General features: G+C 35.5%; 2 protein-coding genes across 7 annotated transcripts in view; one reads left to right on the top strand and one right to left on the bottom strand.

The window, feature by feature from the left end:
• Window positions 1-12,281, top strand: part of LOC105205800 (apoptosis-resistant E3 ubiquitin protein ligase 1) — an 89,981-nt gene that overhangs the window by 76,258 nt on the left and 1,442 nt on the right. For 4 of the 6 annotated variants that reach the window (XM_011175313.3, XM_039449598.1, XM_011175311.3 and 1 more), the window contains 13 exons: window positions 6,672-6,828; window positions 7,217-7,422; window positions 8,022-8,221; window positions 8,541-8,778; window positions 9,391-9,560; window positions 9,639-9,819; window positions 9,913-10,124; window positions 10,202-10,468; window positions 10,554-10,629; window positions 11,110-11,399; window positions 11,482-11,607; window positions 11,732-11,920; window positions 11,995-12,257. In XM_011175313.3, coding sequence (XP_011173615.1) covers window positions 6,672-6,828; window positions 7,217-7,422; window positions 8,022-8,221; window positions 8,541-8,778; window positions 9,391-9,560; window positions 9,639-9,819; window positions 9,913-10,124; window positions 10,202-10,468; window positions 10,554-10,629; window positions 11,110-11,399; window positions 11,482-11,607; window positions 11,732-11,920; window positions 11,995-12,257 — 2,575 coding nt within the window. Of the gene's footprint in view, window positions 1-2,786; window positions 3,039-6,671; window positions 6,829-7,216; window positions 7,423-8,021; window positions 8,222-8,540; window positions 8,779-9,390; window positions 9,561-9,638; window positions 9,820-9,912; window positions 10,125-10,201; window positions 10,469-10,553; window positions 10,630-11,109; window positions 11,400-11,481; window positions 11,608-11,731; window positions 11,921-11,994; window positions 12,258-12,281 lie in introns of all 6 variants that reach the window. The other 2 variants (XM_039449599.1, XM_039449600.1) reach the window with 2 other exon arrangements.
• On the bottom strand, window positions 3,557-5,828 carry LOC105205799 (chondroadherin). Its single transcript, XM_011175310.3, has 3 exons — window positions 5,633-5,828; window positions 4,369-4,853; window positions 3,557-4,044 (listed from the first exon to the last, which is right to left on the bottom strand). Exons 1-3 carry the CDS (start codon window positions 5,811-5,813, stop codon window positions 3,694-3,696), a joined length of 1,017 nt encoding a protein of 338 aa, XP_011173612.2. The 5' UTR covers window positions 5,814-5,828; the 3' UTR covers window positions 3,557-3,693.

Raw genomic sequence — 12,281 nt, 5'->3', positions numbered from 1 at the left:
TCCTCAATATTAAATCGTTATGTTTATTAGGCCGTTGGGAATATCTTGTGCGTTCAGATTCGCCGGAAACTGACCGGTCCGTTATCGTCCAAACGATATGGCCTAAAAACTTGAAATGCTACAAAGCTTTGTCTCTCTGGTAATTGGAAATTATATGTGTTCTACGTACACGTGTACTTGAATAATTAATTACCAATGTGCAATTGAAGAGTTCGTACAAAAATTGAACAAGTCCAAAAGTTAAATTTTTTTTGAAAATAAAAAATTTTTCAACAAGGTTGTTTTAAGATTTTAATTAATATTTTAAAAATTTAAAAGAGAGAAAGAATCTCTGGACTTGTTCGATTCTTGCGAAAATTTTATATTTATTACTTATTTAACTCATAATATATTTTACATTTATCTTTTTCTACAACAATAATGATGAAAGCTGAACGAAGAAAATATTATTTAAAATATAAAGCAATAATTTTTCATTTTTTATTTACAAAATTTTGCAAGTTGCTCTTAACAAAAAACATCCTTTTATTTCTCTTTCTAATTTTCTTCCGGATTTATAATAAATATACAAACGGAAATTTAGACTTTAGGATTAATATAATAATTTGGAGAATCTATTAAAAAGAAATTAAAAAACTCTAGACTTGTTTGTTTCTGACCAGATATCTTATGTTTACTATGTATTTATATTTGTATTTTTTGTTTTCTGTTCGATTCTTGCCAGAGTAACATTCTCCATGATGTAGAGAGATTTGGCGCCAATTCAGAAAAAAAAGACTTATTTGATTTTTGTCAAAAACCTTTCAAAAATTGCATTAAATTAAACGTATAATATAATTATATCGTTTGTTTAAGAAGATTTAGTATTTATTTATTTTAATTTATTATTTGTTGTTTAAATTGTGGAATAATATAGCTTTAAATAAAATTTTTAGTTGCAATTGCAATTTCAGTCATATTGCATGTAGTTGATAAATTGAAGCGAAACCTGTAAAAACAGTACGAGCGTTTCACGTTGAAACTTTTACACGGCGTGCAATCGACTTTCTAAATTAAATGATGAAACTTTAAAGATTTAAATTCTCACGAAGTTTGGACATCGCGCTCTTCAGCCGCTATTTCACCGATTGTTCTTATTTCATAAATTTATTCTCGCTATTCTGCGGGATTAAGATGAACCTTTAATTAAAACCTAGGATGATGTACAGTATGAATTATTCGTGCTATTAGAACAGATTACGATAGTAAATGTTACATAGTGCTAATTTTTCTTAATCTTTTCATCTATTATCTAGCTAAAATTTTTAATTGTTTTCTTAATTGTCCACACGCACAAAAAAATGGCGATTCATCATTATAAGGATAATAGAACGATCTGGTAATGTTGAAATATTTTTACACACAATTCGACACTTGAAGTTTTATTTGTTAAAACTCACGATTGAATTTGAATTAATTTTGGAGGAATTTATCTATTATTATCTGACTACAATTTTTAATTGTTTTCTTAACCGACCATACACAAAGAAATGGTGATTTACCATACGCAGTTTACAAACGATTTACCGTTACAAGAATAATCGAATAATCGAATCTGCAAATATCCAAATATTTTTACACACAACTCGATATTCGAAGTTCTGTTTGTTAAAACTCGCGATTGAATTCCAATCAGTTTTGCAGGAATAAATCTATATTCTTTTCTGTCCGCGTGTATATGTATAGAATCGATTGTTCCCGCGGTGGTACATTTACAAATTGTTAATTAATGTTCATCCATCCAACTTTATTGGCTTTGTCTCTCGATCGCAGCGGCTTACCTCACCTCTATTTGCTTCCACCTGCATCCGTACTCGCGAATCGCCACGAATAATTGAAATTAATTGCGCTTCGCCCCGTCTATTCTTTCATTCGCAAGCGTACCGGAGGCAGCCATTGTTCGGCGCGAAAGGGTGATTAATGTTTTCCATCGTTGAATTAATTCTCAACGAAAACATAAACGCCCTTTGTCTTCCTCGACGTAGATTAAGCTCCCGATCTCGCCATTTTTTTTTTTGTGTTTCAAGCAAAAGTGCACCGTCGTCACGGCGTATACTTGCATGTCTCGGCGATGTAATTTCAGTGCTTTGTGCCGTACAAAAGCGTCATACACGCGATTGAAAAAATTAATGATGTTCGCCGCTTAATTCTCCAATGCACATCCAGCTTATATTACTTTCTCTCATTTCAATGCAAGACAAGCTCGACTGAGCCGTGCAGCAAAATCCGATTGTTCTTTCCCAGCAATAAAATATGAATTAACCACGCATTTGCACATACGCCTCTCGCGTAAATTATACGATGATTTAGTGCTGCTAATTTTAAACGCGACACTCTACGTTTATGAGGAAAATATACATAATGCATTAAATCAAAATAGTTTTATTGCGACTTCAATTTAGTGGAAATTTATGTTAATCTCCATGAGTCTCTAGCAGTTCCTGGAACTGGTGGAAAATGGTCAAATTAACAACCAGATTTCCGCTGTCTAATGCCGCACTAGTACTCGTCGTAATTGCGCTCGTTTCTCAATACCTCCGAGTGTCTGTCCAACAACTTGCTCGCAATTTCGTGAAGTAACGAGCGGTCGCATTTCCGCGACGAATTTAACCGCCCGCATTTAGAGATAGTGTATATCGCGAAACGCGATCTCTTATCAATCACCGCACAATGCACTTTGCTGTCGCCGATGCACCCCAAGTACGTACATAGTGTTTCGACTAAACGAATAACGAAATCCTTCAAAGAGATGCGGGAATTGTCACCTACGCGACAACGACGGTAAGCGGGACAATGCGCCGTTAAGAACGACTGTAAAACTACGAAAGAGCAAGCTAAGAAAGAAAAAACCGAGAGAGAGAGAGAGAGGGGGGAGGAGAGAATTATGCCGGACAAAAATCCCGGCTGTCGAAATGGACAACGCGAAAATAAAGATTTCCTTGCCGGCGAAATATCATCCATCGGCATGTCGTTGCAGCCCAGCGGGAGCGCATCCTCCGGTGAGTAACTACTATACTTACTGAGGACGAATGTCTGATGCGAATCTCGAGAGCCAGCATAAACCATTTGATACCGTGTTGCATAATTTGCGTTGATATATAGTATGTGTGTTGGCATAATAAATACGTCAGATCTGCGCATGTGTAGAAAACGTGGCGAATTAACTCTCCAATTTTGGAATTTATTGTGTATTTGAACACCGAAAAAAAAAGTTTGGTAATAATAAGATCGTGACGAAATAGTTTTCATGAAATGTTAATGTAATCAAATATTTAATAATATTTTGCAATGAAAGGATTTCTTACAAAAACCGAGTTTTTTTTTTTTTATCTGGATCATTGCACCATATCATTTTCTATCGATAGCATCACATTGCTATGCTTGAACAAATTTTCTTCTGATAAAAATCAAATAGTGCTTACGTACTACCATGCAATTACAGTTACAAATACCAAACACTTTTCTTTCAGTGATCATGCAATTTTAGATTGAAATTGATATTTCCGTAAAAGAATTATTTTACATGCTACAAATTTCCAACATTTATTTGAATAGAAATCAATATACCAAATGGGAAATATAATTTGAAAAAAAAAATAATTTATAAGCGATACGCATTTGGCAACTTTAACTGATATACGAGTACATCTATCGTTATACAGTCGATTTTGATTCTTTTAAGTGCCTCAACAGTTTTCTCACGACGTGTCCGTTAGTAACAACTTCCCTGCCGTTTCTGCGATCCGTAGCGAGACATTTCGTAAGCTCGTTTCTTGCGTCTGTACAACTCTGCGGGATAGTTAGGGGAAAAGATTCGGCCGTAGTCAAACCGGTGAGAAGTTGATTGAACAGATTCAGGACGACGCATTCCTTCATGAAAACTTCAGACTCGGCTATCTTATCGTCCTCCGCGGCGCAGAGCCACAATATGCTATCCAGCCAATTGTCCCGCCCGCGTTGCTCACCCTTGTAATTTATCCCCAGATCTTGCAACCACAACGTCAACTGCAATGTGAAAGCTGAGAATTTGAAACTATTTCCGAAATACCGTTCCTTTCATGTTATAACGAACCTGTCACCGATAACGCGAGCGTCAGAACGGAATGTCGGATATCGTCCGGACGGATATCGCGAGCAGCAAACGGTGAAACATTAATACATATCTCCATGCATTTTGCTTTCAATGTCATGTCACGTAGATATTCTCCATTATCGCGGATCGCGATTAAAATTACGCAGCTCGATCTTCATCGCCGTTGCGCTCGTTCCGTTATGATGCTCGTTCGAACGACGGTGTTTTCTCGAACGAAAAAAATGCGATACGCTTACCGTGCCGCGGCATCGCAAGGTGAGAGGATTTCCGGAGAAACGGAGCTTCTCGAGGCCGGCCATCGGCACAAGTTGGGTCGGTTCCAGGCACGTCAAACGGTTCTCCCTGACGTCGAGCCATTTGAGACGTCGCAATTTCGCGAAGACCGTGGGTTCGATTGACGCGATGAAATTGTACGACAAATCCAGTTGCTCCAAAGACGTCAAATCGACGAACCACTGATCTCTTACTGACGTGAGGTTGTTGTACGGTAGTCCGAGCTTTTTCAGCTTCCTCAAGCCGTCGAATGCGTAGGTGGAAATCTCCTTGATGCCGCAGTCGTGTATATTCAGAGTGATTAGAGTCTGATTGTATTTCTGGAAGGATCGATCGGGAATGTTTTCTATCCGCGATTGAAAAATCATGATGTCGTCCATAACCCGCCCACCAAAATTTAGGACGATATCTAACGTCACGTTGGAGCACTTTAGACGCTGGCTAAATCCTAGGCATAGTTAAATTGCTGATAATATTTAGGTGATGTATTTATGAAAAAAAAATTGTGACAGTAACAACGCAAAGAAATCGGTTAATTGTGATTAAGACGATCAATTATGGAACCGAGTCCTAATTATGAGTCAAATTTTCAAAATTAAATATTTTACAGACGTACATGTGTTAATAAAATTAGAGAAAATTTTTTATACTTTTTAGTTTTTTTATAATTGTAATATAAAATGACTTTTTCAATTATTGTTGATATTTAGAAAAAAAATTAAACTTATTACCTTTAATAACCTCTCTAACAAACTCTCTAAATTTTTAATAATTCTTTGATTAGTAGATTGTATTTAATACACCAAGTATAACATATATTAAAAACGTATATTGACATACACTATGCTGGCTCATAATTGGAATTTATACGCAAACATTTTTAAATATTTTTTTATAACTCAAAATTGATTGAATATATAATAAATTTTCTTAAATTATAACATTTACTGCTTGCACTGACCTTTGACGACTTTTTTAAATGCTTGATCGTTATACATTAATAAAACGTACGAATTAATAAGAATTATTTTTTTATCGTCTTACATATTTTACACTTTACGAAATTTGAGCGGTTCACAATTCATCCGAAAGTAAAACGAGCAACTTCCACTGTAACTGAAGCACACTAGAAAACTAAACTAAAAAATAAAAGAGAAAGGGAATTCTTTGAAGAATGGATGAGGGAACACAAGGCTCTCGTAAAATATCGTAGGAACATTGCCTCACCATCCTCGTGTGTGCTGCTGGTGCATGTCGCGATTGTGGCGTCTATAAAGACGGAAACACAGAGAAGAACGAGAAGCGAGACGCGGCACATCTCGAAACGCATTCTGCCTGTGAGCGATTTTACAACTGACTGTTCACCGAGGGAAAAGATATTTGTGAATAAGCGAGCATATTCTTCCATATGTATCAAATTATCACAGTCGACGCTTCCCGTTCTCTATCAATGATACTCGCGTTATCGGTGAAACAATTGTTACGCAAATTTCTCGGATGTCGTTTACGTGTTCTGTTGATTATGATTGAAAAACATATCATTAACGATGAGTTGTCATTCACATTCCAACGAGACGTCATAAAAAATTAGCCTTGTCTCGAAATGCATGGAAAAAAGAACATTCTTGTTTTGAGAATATCTTTATTTTCGCTAAATGAAATTTATATAGCATTAAACAAACGTAACTTGTTTATACATAATCTTGTATTTATAATTTCATCAAGAAAAATACATTCTCATTATTCAACCATGATTTTCGCAACTTGAGAGGAAAAATAGATAGGATATAACAACATTTTCGACAAATTGAAATTTTTGGTACTATTATAATCAAAACAATCGTATTATACTCTTTACATGCTATAATCTTGAGATAAAAATATTAATATTTTACTGTAATTTAAGATTGTTAAATTAAAGAAAAAAATTATTTTATATAAAAATAAAATTATCATCATTTTATATGTAAACGAAAAATAATTTCTTGCTTATACATGAAACAATGATTTTTTAACAAAACATATTAGTTTTAATTTAATCCTAATTTATATTTCTTAATAAAAGATATGATAAAACTGTATGTATATAACACGTATTTTGTAACAAAAATAATATTTTTTTATTTCTTCTCGTGCGCAAATTCAAGAAAATGTCCCAAAGTTAGCTCTTCGAAATTTTTTTTACGTTTGTCTCGTTCTTTCGTCTCAGGTTAATCAATTCACTCGTCGTGCCAAACGAATGTGAATTGTTTTCTTTTTGTGACAGGCATCTCGACTCTCGCGAGTTGCGGCGAGGTGAATGCGCTGCCCGAACTGCCGGCGCAAGATGAGGAACGTCTGCAGCGCGCTGCGCGTCTGCTGCAACAGAGACTGGTGCTACGTCAATGGCTAATGGATCATGGCCTACATAATTATTATCAAAAGTAAGAAACGATGACATAAATACGAAGAGAGCGCAACAATGGATCAATATCAGCCGTCGACTTGATTTGGTTTTTTGCATTACTTGATTGCATAATCGGAAATAATTGAAAGTGTTATTCTTGTATCGATCTAATACCCGACTTTTTTTTAACTTTTTAAACCTGTTTAATTTTTGTATAGGAAACCCTTTAATTATATTGATTATGTTAGCACGTTTAGGAAGATTTAATAATAATTATCTTCTCTTTGCCATTCGTTAGTCTCTTCTTCGAGAAATTTGTTTATCAATTACTCACGTGGTTATTGAAAATAAACAAATCTTGAAAAAGATTTCGAAGATACAATTTTGCCAGGTGTACTCTGAACGTTGAAGATGTACTTTGCCAGGTTGATGCAAATGGAAGTTATGTCCCTGGAGGATGTATACTGGGTGGAGGACAATGCGGCACGGGCGGCCCTTGGCAAGGATCTCCCACGATGGACCGAGGCTAGACAGTCGTTACCTACTTCAAAAGAAGATTTGGAAACTCTCAAAGCGGATCTGTGGAGTGCTGTTGTAAAGAACAGTCAACATCAGGATGCTTGGACATGGGGTATGAGCCCATATTCTTATTCTACGTTCTTTCCGTTTCCGCAAAAATCCTTTCTCCGCAACCAGAATTCATTTTTAACAAAAATCGAATGATCATAGTTTCTAGCTTTGCGTTTGAAAAGCTTTCCGGAGGGATTAGAAAATTTGATATTGTGCCAGAAAAGGAAGAGAACAGGTATCTACAAGAAAAGAAAGAGAATTCTAGAGTCCGCACTTTAGACATAGTTTTCTGCAAAAACGAAAATAAGATAATTTAAGAAAAAAGAAGGGACTGATGGATATGATTTCGTAAGGACAAATGTGTTCTTTCGAAATAAAAGGAAAATAGTCAAATAAAATAATATAAATTTTATTATTAATTTTTAATAAAGTAAAATATTTATTATGTATATAATATTTACATAATATATTAGATAATATTTTAATTATTAATTATCTAATAATTTAATACGCAACACTTTACGGATTAAAATAGCATACGCAAAATAATAATATGAAAAGTTTTCATCTTTCATTTTTATTAAACACTTTTATGGGCATTTATCAAGAGGTCATTAATTAAACGCGTAGACCTAACAAATAACTCCTTGTACTCTCCAGGCGGTATGTTGGTGGTTTCTGTGTCGGTGGCAGGGCTGGTTACCCTGGCTGCTATGACGCAGCCCGCTCTGGCACCCGAAGCGAAACACTCTCTTCTGCAGTACGTCACAGGGAAATATTTATTGCCGAGTAACTGCCGCGTTCATTTCGAGTGGGAAGAGCCTCAGCTGGTCGGCGAAACGATGACTTTTACGGTCAAAGTGAGTAAAACGATTGCACCACCAGCATCTCCTCGCGGATATTTATATTCAGAATGCGATAATCTCCGCTAGAACGACAAGACATCCATGGGGAAATAGGTAGATGTACAACCACGAGATGTAAACTCACGACGTTTTAAATGATTAAATCTTTAAATATTTATATATTTATTTGAGAGATGTGTCGCTTACAGTAAAGCCAAGAGATAGAGTCAGTTTTAATTGATTTATTCAGTTTTCTTCATTCCCGAGAGAGAAAGAGATAAGAAAAAGCTCATTATTTTAGACGTTAGTTAGATATAAGGATATCTGTTTGCAGTTTTATCAGCGCAACGGTCAACCGTACCCGATATGTGACAAAGACAATTTGATCGTGGAGGTAACGGAGGATACGCGCAGAGTAGCTACGCTAATAGAATTGGGAGGCACTGACCCCTTAGCTGCAAATACTGCAGTAGTAAAGTTTACTGTCCGCCATGCGGGACAATATCGAATAGCTGTACTTATTGGATCGTGTCATGTTCATGGCAGTCCATTTCTTAAAAATTTCCTTCCTGGTACGTACGTCTGATGGTGCGTTGTAAAGTTAGAAATCAAAAATAATACAATGAAAATACCTTATTAATAAACCTGATAAAATATAGAAAATGGCTTAAGAAACATGAAAGGATCATTAGTTTTTAAATGTGATTATATAAGTTTATAGATTAACAAAATTTTTTATTAAATAAATATATTTATTTCGGTATTTCTCGATTATAAAAAATGTTTTATAAGTTTATAAACAGATTAATTTATACTTGTTAATATTTAAATAATAGGGAAATGATACTAAAATAAATATTAATTTATTTAATATTAAAAATTGTTTTCTTTAATGTATTTTTTGAACTTTAAAAATGCATACGATGATAAAATTCTCTTTTATTAAATTTCAAGTAGCCTTTATGCTAATTTATAACTTAAGTGATCAATACAAAGATATTTAATGTTCAAAAAAAGATATTTCTAACAAATAATTACCACCTTTGACATTTTGGCTAAGCAAAAATCGATTATGTTTAACCGAAGAGTCTGTAAATTAATGTTAATTAGCAAACTTTAAAATGCGTTATATAAATCATTAGTTACTATTATTATCCTATCGTAATGAATATCATCTACTATAGGTCCACCAGATCCAAACAAGACAGTCTTTGTACGACAAAGTTCTACAGTCGTTTGTACAGCTGGAATCGCCCATTCGATGACAATAGAGCCACGTGACGAATATGACAATCTGTGCATATTTGGGCCCGGAGAGCAGCCTACGGAAGGCTATAATGTCAATATTACCCAGGTAAATAAGAAAATATCGCGAAAATGAAAGTTTTAACGATTGTTGTTTAATCCGATTATCCAAATTTCTCTTCTTCAGATTGGTAGCATAGTAGATAAAGGATCGATGATAGACTGTAGCATTCAGCTCGACTATGATTCTTCAAACCAAAGAATTCGTTTAAAAGTGAGCTTTCCGAAAGGCGGATGTTATCATGCAACCGTTAGCTTAGCAGGATTGCAACTGCATAATGGAGATTTCGATATCATTGTGCTCGAGAGTATGTAAAATATTTTTCAAGCTCAGGGATATGTTCCTATTGCGCTTTTATATAATCAAGTCTGTACATTCTCTCTTTGCTTCTCGTTGCTAGATTCTGTCGCGAGAATGGTGCATAATAACGTAGCATCTAAGGATCCCGATATCTGTTACGTTGCGAAGTTGCTAGGCATGCAGGGGGAAAGATTTTCTAAACCAAAGAAGGTCTTCTGCTTCATCTCGCCTAAGCAACTTACAATTAAGGAATATTTATTAAAATTTATTCCCAAGAGACTCGTGACATTTAGACTGTGCCCTTCGACTAAGGTATTAAATAACTTTACATGTCGATTTTAATTCTGTCGCAGACTTATGATGGCTTACCTTTGGATTATACATTTTAGTTCCATTTTGAAAGTTCGACTAATCAACACGAAGGATATTACCCGTTCTCGATAGACGACGGATGTCAACCTCCCGTAGAATTAATATCTCTGTATCGTGATATAATAGCCGCCACTTTTACTTTGTTTCTCCTGAAAAACATCGGCGGTAGTGAAACATTCGCTGATAAACAAGATTTTTTCTATCACGAGGTCCGTAAGCATCACCAGAAACATTATCACGAGAAACTCTCAATGAAAGTGCAACGTGATAAGCTTTTAGAATCGGTAAATATATAAATATATTAATAATATTCATTAAAATATTGCATGAAATTGCATAATTGTAATTATATTTTATTTTTGTTAAAAGTCTATGAAAGCTACTAAAGGATTTTCCGTGAGCGACTGGTGCCGGAATTTTGAGATCACTTTCCAAGGCGAGCAAGGTACGTCTCATTTACGTTTAAAGGAGCATATACACCCAGCTGTTTTTGCTCTCGGTTGCGTCAAAAATCTAAATATCATAAAAAAAATCCTACGACAAACACTAGTTTTTAGTAAAAGCTGAAGAAATAAAATATTTATCACTAGTTTTTAGTACCTAGGAAAAGTGTATAAAATTATAAGTTGATTGAGTCGTTTTTAAGATAGAGTGATCGCGCGTTTATAAAAATATGATTCAGGACAACTTTAATAGCTACGTTATTTTATATTATTTTTAATAAAATTTAAATTCCAAATAGAAAAAAGTAGAATCTTTATAATGAAAGGAACACGATTTTTCTACTTCTTTTCGTTTTTCTATAAAAAATTCGTAAAACTAGGTCTTGTTTTGTCTCATCTAGGAGTGTATACATCTTCCCTTAAAGAACTTTTATGAAGATCGATTTCGAGACAATTACAAAAATCATTATCTTATATTTTAGGTGTTGATTGGGGTGGCGTGCGACGTGAATGGTTCGAATTGATATGCGCCGCGTTGTTCGATCCGGGGAACGGTTTGTTCGCATCGTTTGGAGAATCGCAACAGGCACTGGTGCATCCAAATCCCAAACGACCACCGCATCTTAAATTGAAGCACTATGAGTTTGCCGGACGTATCGTAGGAAAGTGTCTTTACGAATCGGCGCTCGGCGGCTCCTATCGTCAGTTAGTACGTGCGCGATTCACCAGATCATTTCTCGCACAAATTATAGGACTTAGAGTGCATTACAAGGTAACAACAAACTTTTTTCTTATACCTACGTAAAAAATCAATAACAGATAAAGCGAAAATTTGTACTTTTTTTGGTCATTAGTATTTCGAGCAAGACGATCCTGATCTATATTTAAGCAAGGTGAAATACATTCTCGAAAACGATGTTGAAGAAATGGAATTATATTTCGTTGAAGAGGAATATGATAAGGATGGACAGTTATTGAAGGTACATATTGCTATTTCTTGATAGACGTTAATACTTGAACAATAAACTGCTTCGCACTCGTTCGAAATTTGCAATAAAATTGCATCAGTCCAAGAGCTATAATGAACACTTGCATTTTGCGTAGGTGGCAGAATTAATTCCCGGTGGTAGCAAAATCCGAGTGACCAACGATACGAAGCTTCGTTACCTGGATGCGCTCGCTCAGCACCGGCTTGCCAGTTCCATCCGCAACGAAGTCGATCATTTCCTGCGCGGTCTCAACGAACTGATTCCCGACAACCTCTTAGGCATATTCGATGAAAATGAGTTGGAGGTGTGTAAAATTTAATCTATCAAAATAAACTTGTGTCGGAAGAATGGTACTTCGTGACTCTATCTCTTTCGTAGTTGTTATTGTGTGGAACCGGCGAGTACAGCGTGGCAGATTTACGCGCGCATCACATAGCTAACGGAAGTTCTCCAGAATTTCTTCGAGTGCTCGACTGGTTCTGGACGGCGGTGAGCAATTTTACACAGGAGGAGATGGCCCGATTGCTCCAGTTCACCACGGGCTGCTCGCAATTGCCGCCCGGTGGATTTCAACAATTGAGTCCTCGTTTTCAGATTACGGCTGCACCGACATTCGCTAATTTGCCTACAGCACATACTTGGTACGTTCTCATCTAGGAGTATCG

The sequence above is a fragment of the Solenopsis invicta genome, chromosome 5, assembly GCF_016802725.1.
Source record: "Solenopsis invicta isolate M01_SB chromosome 5, UNIL_Sinv_3.0, whole genome shotgun sequence".
Classification (NCBI taxonomy): domain Eukaryota; kingdom Metazoa; phylum Arthropoda; class Insecta; order Hymenoptera; family Formicidae; genus Solenopsis; species Solenopsis invicta.
Note: the sequence above shows the minus strand (reverse complement) of the source record. Positions and strands in the feature narration are given on the sequence as shown.

What these genes read in the sequence shown, in the direction of transcription:
- LOC105205799 (XM_011175310.3), bottom strand. Translation starts at nt 5,813, where the DNA reads ATGGAAGAATATGCTCGCTTATTCACAAATATCTTTTCCCTCGGTGAA. An exon ending in CAGCAGCACACACGAGGATG is followed by an intron (nt 4,854 to 5,632) that starts GTGAGGCAATGT and finishes AACTATGCCTAG; the next exon opens with GATTTAGCCAGCGTCTAAAG. An exon ending in CCTTGCGATGCCGCGGCACG is followed by an intron (nt 4,045 to 4,368) that starts GTAAGCGTATCG and finishes TTCACATTGCAG; the next exon opens with TTGACGTTGTGGTTGCAAGA.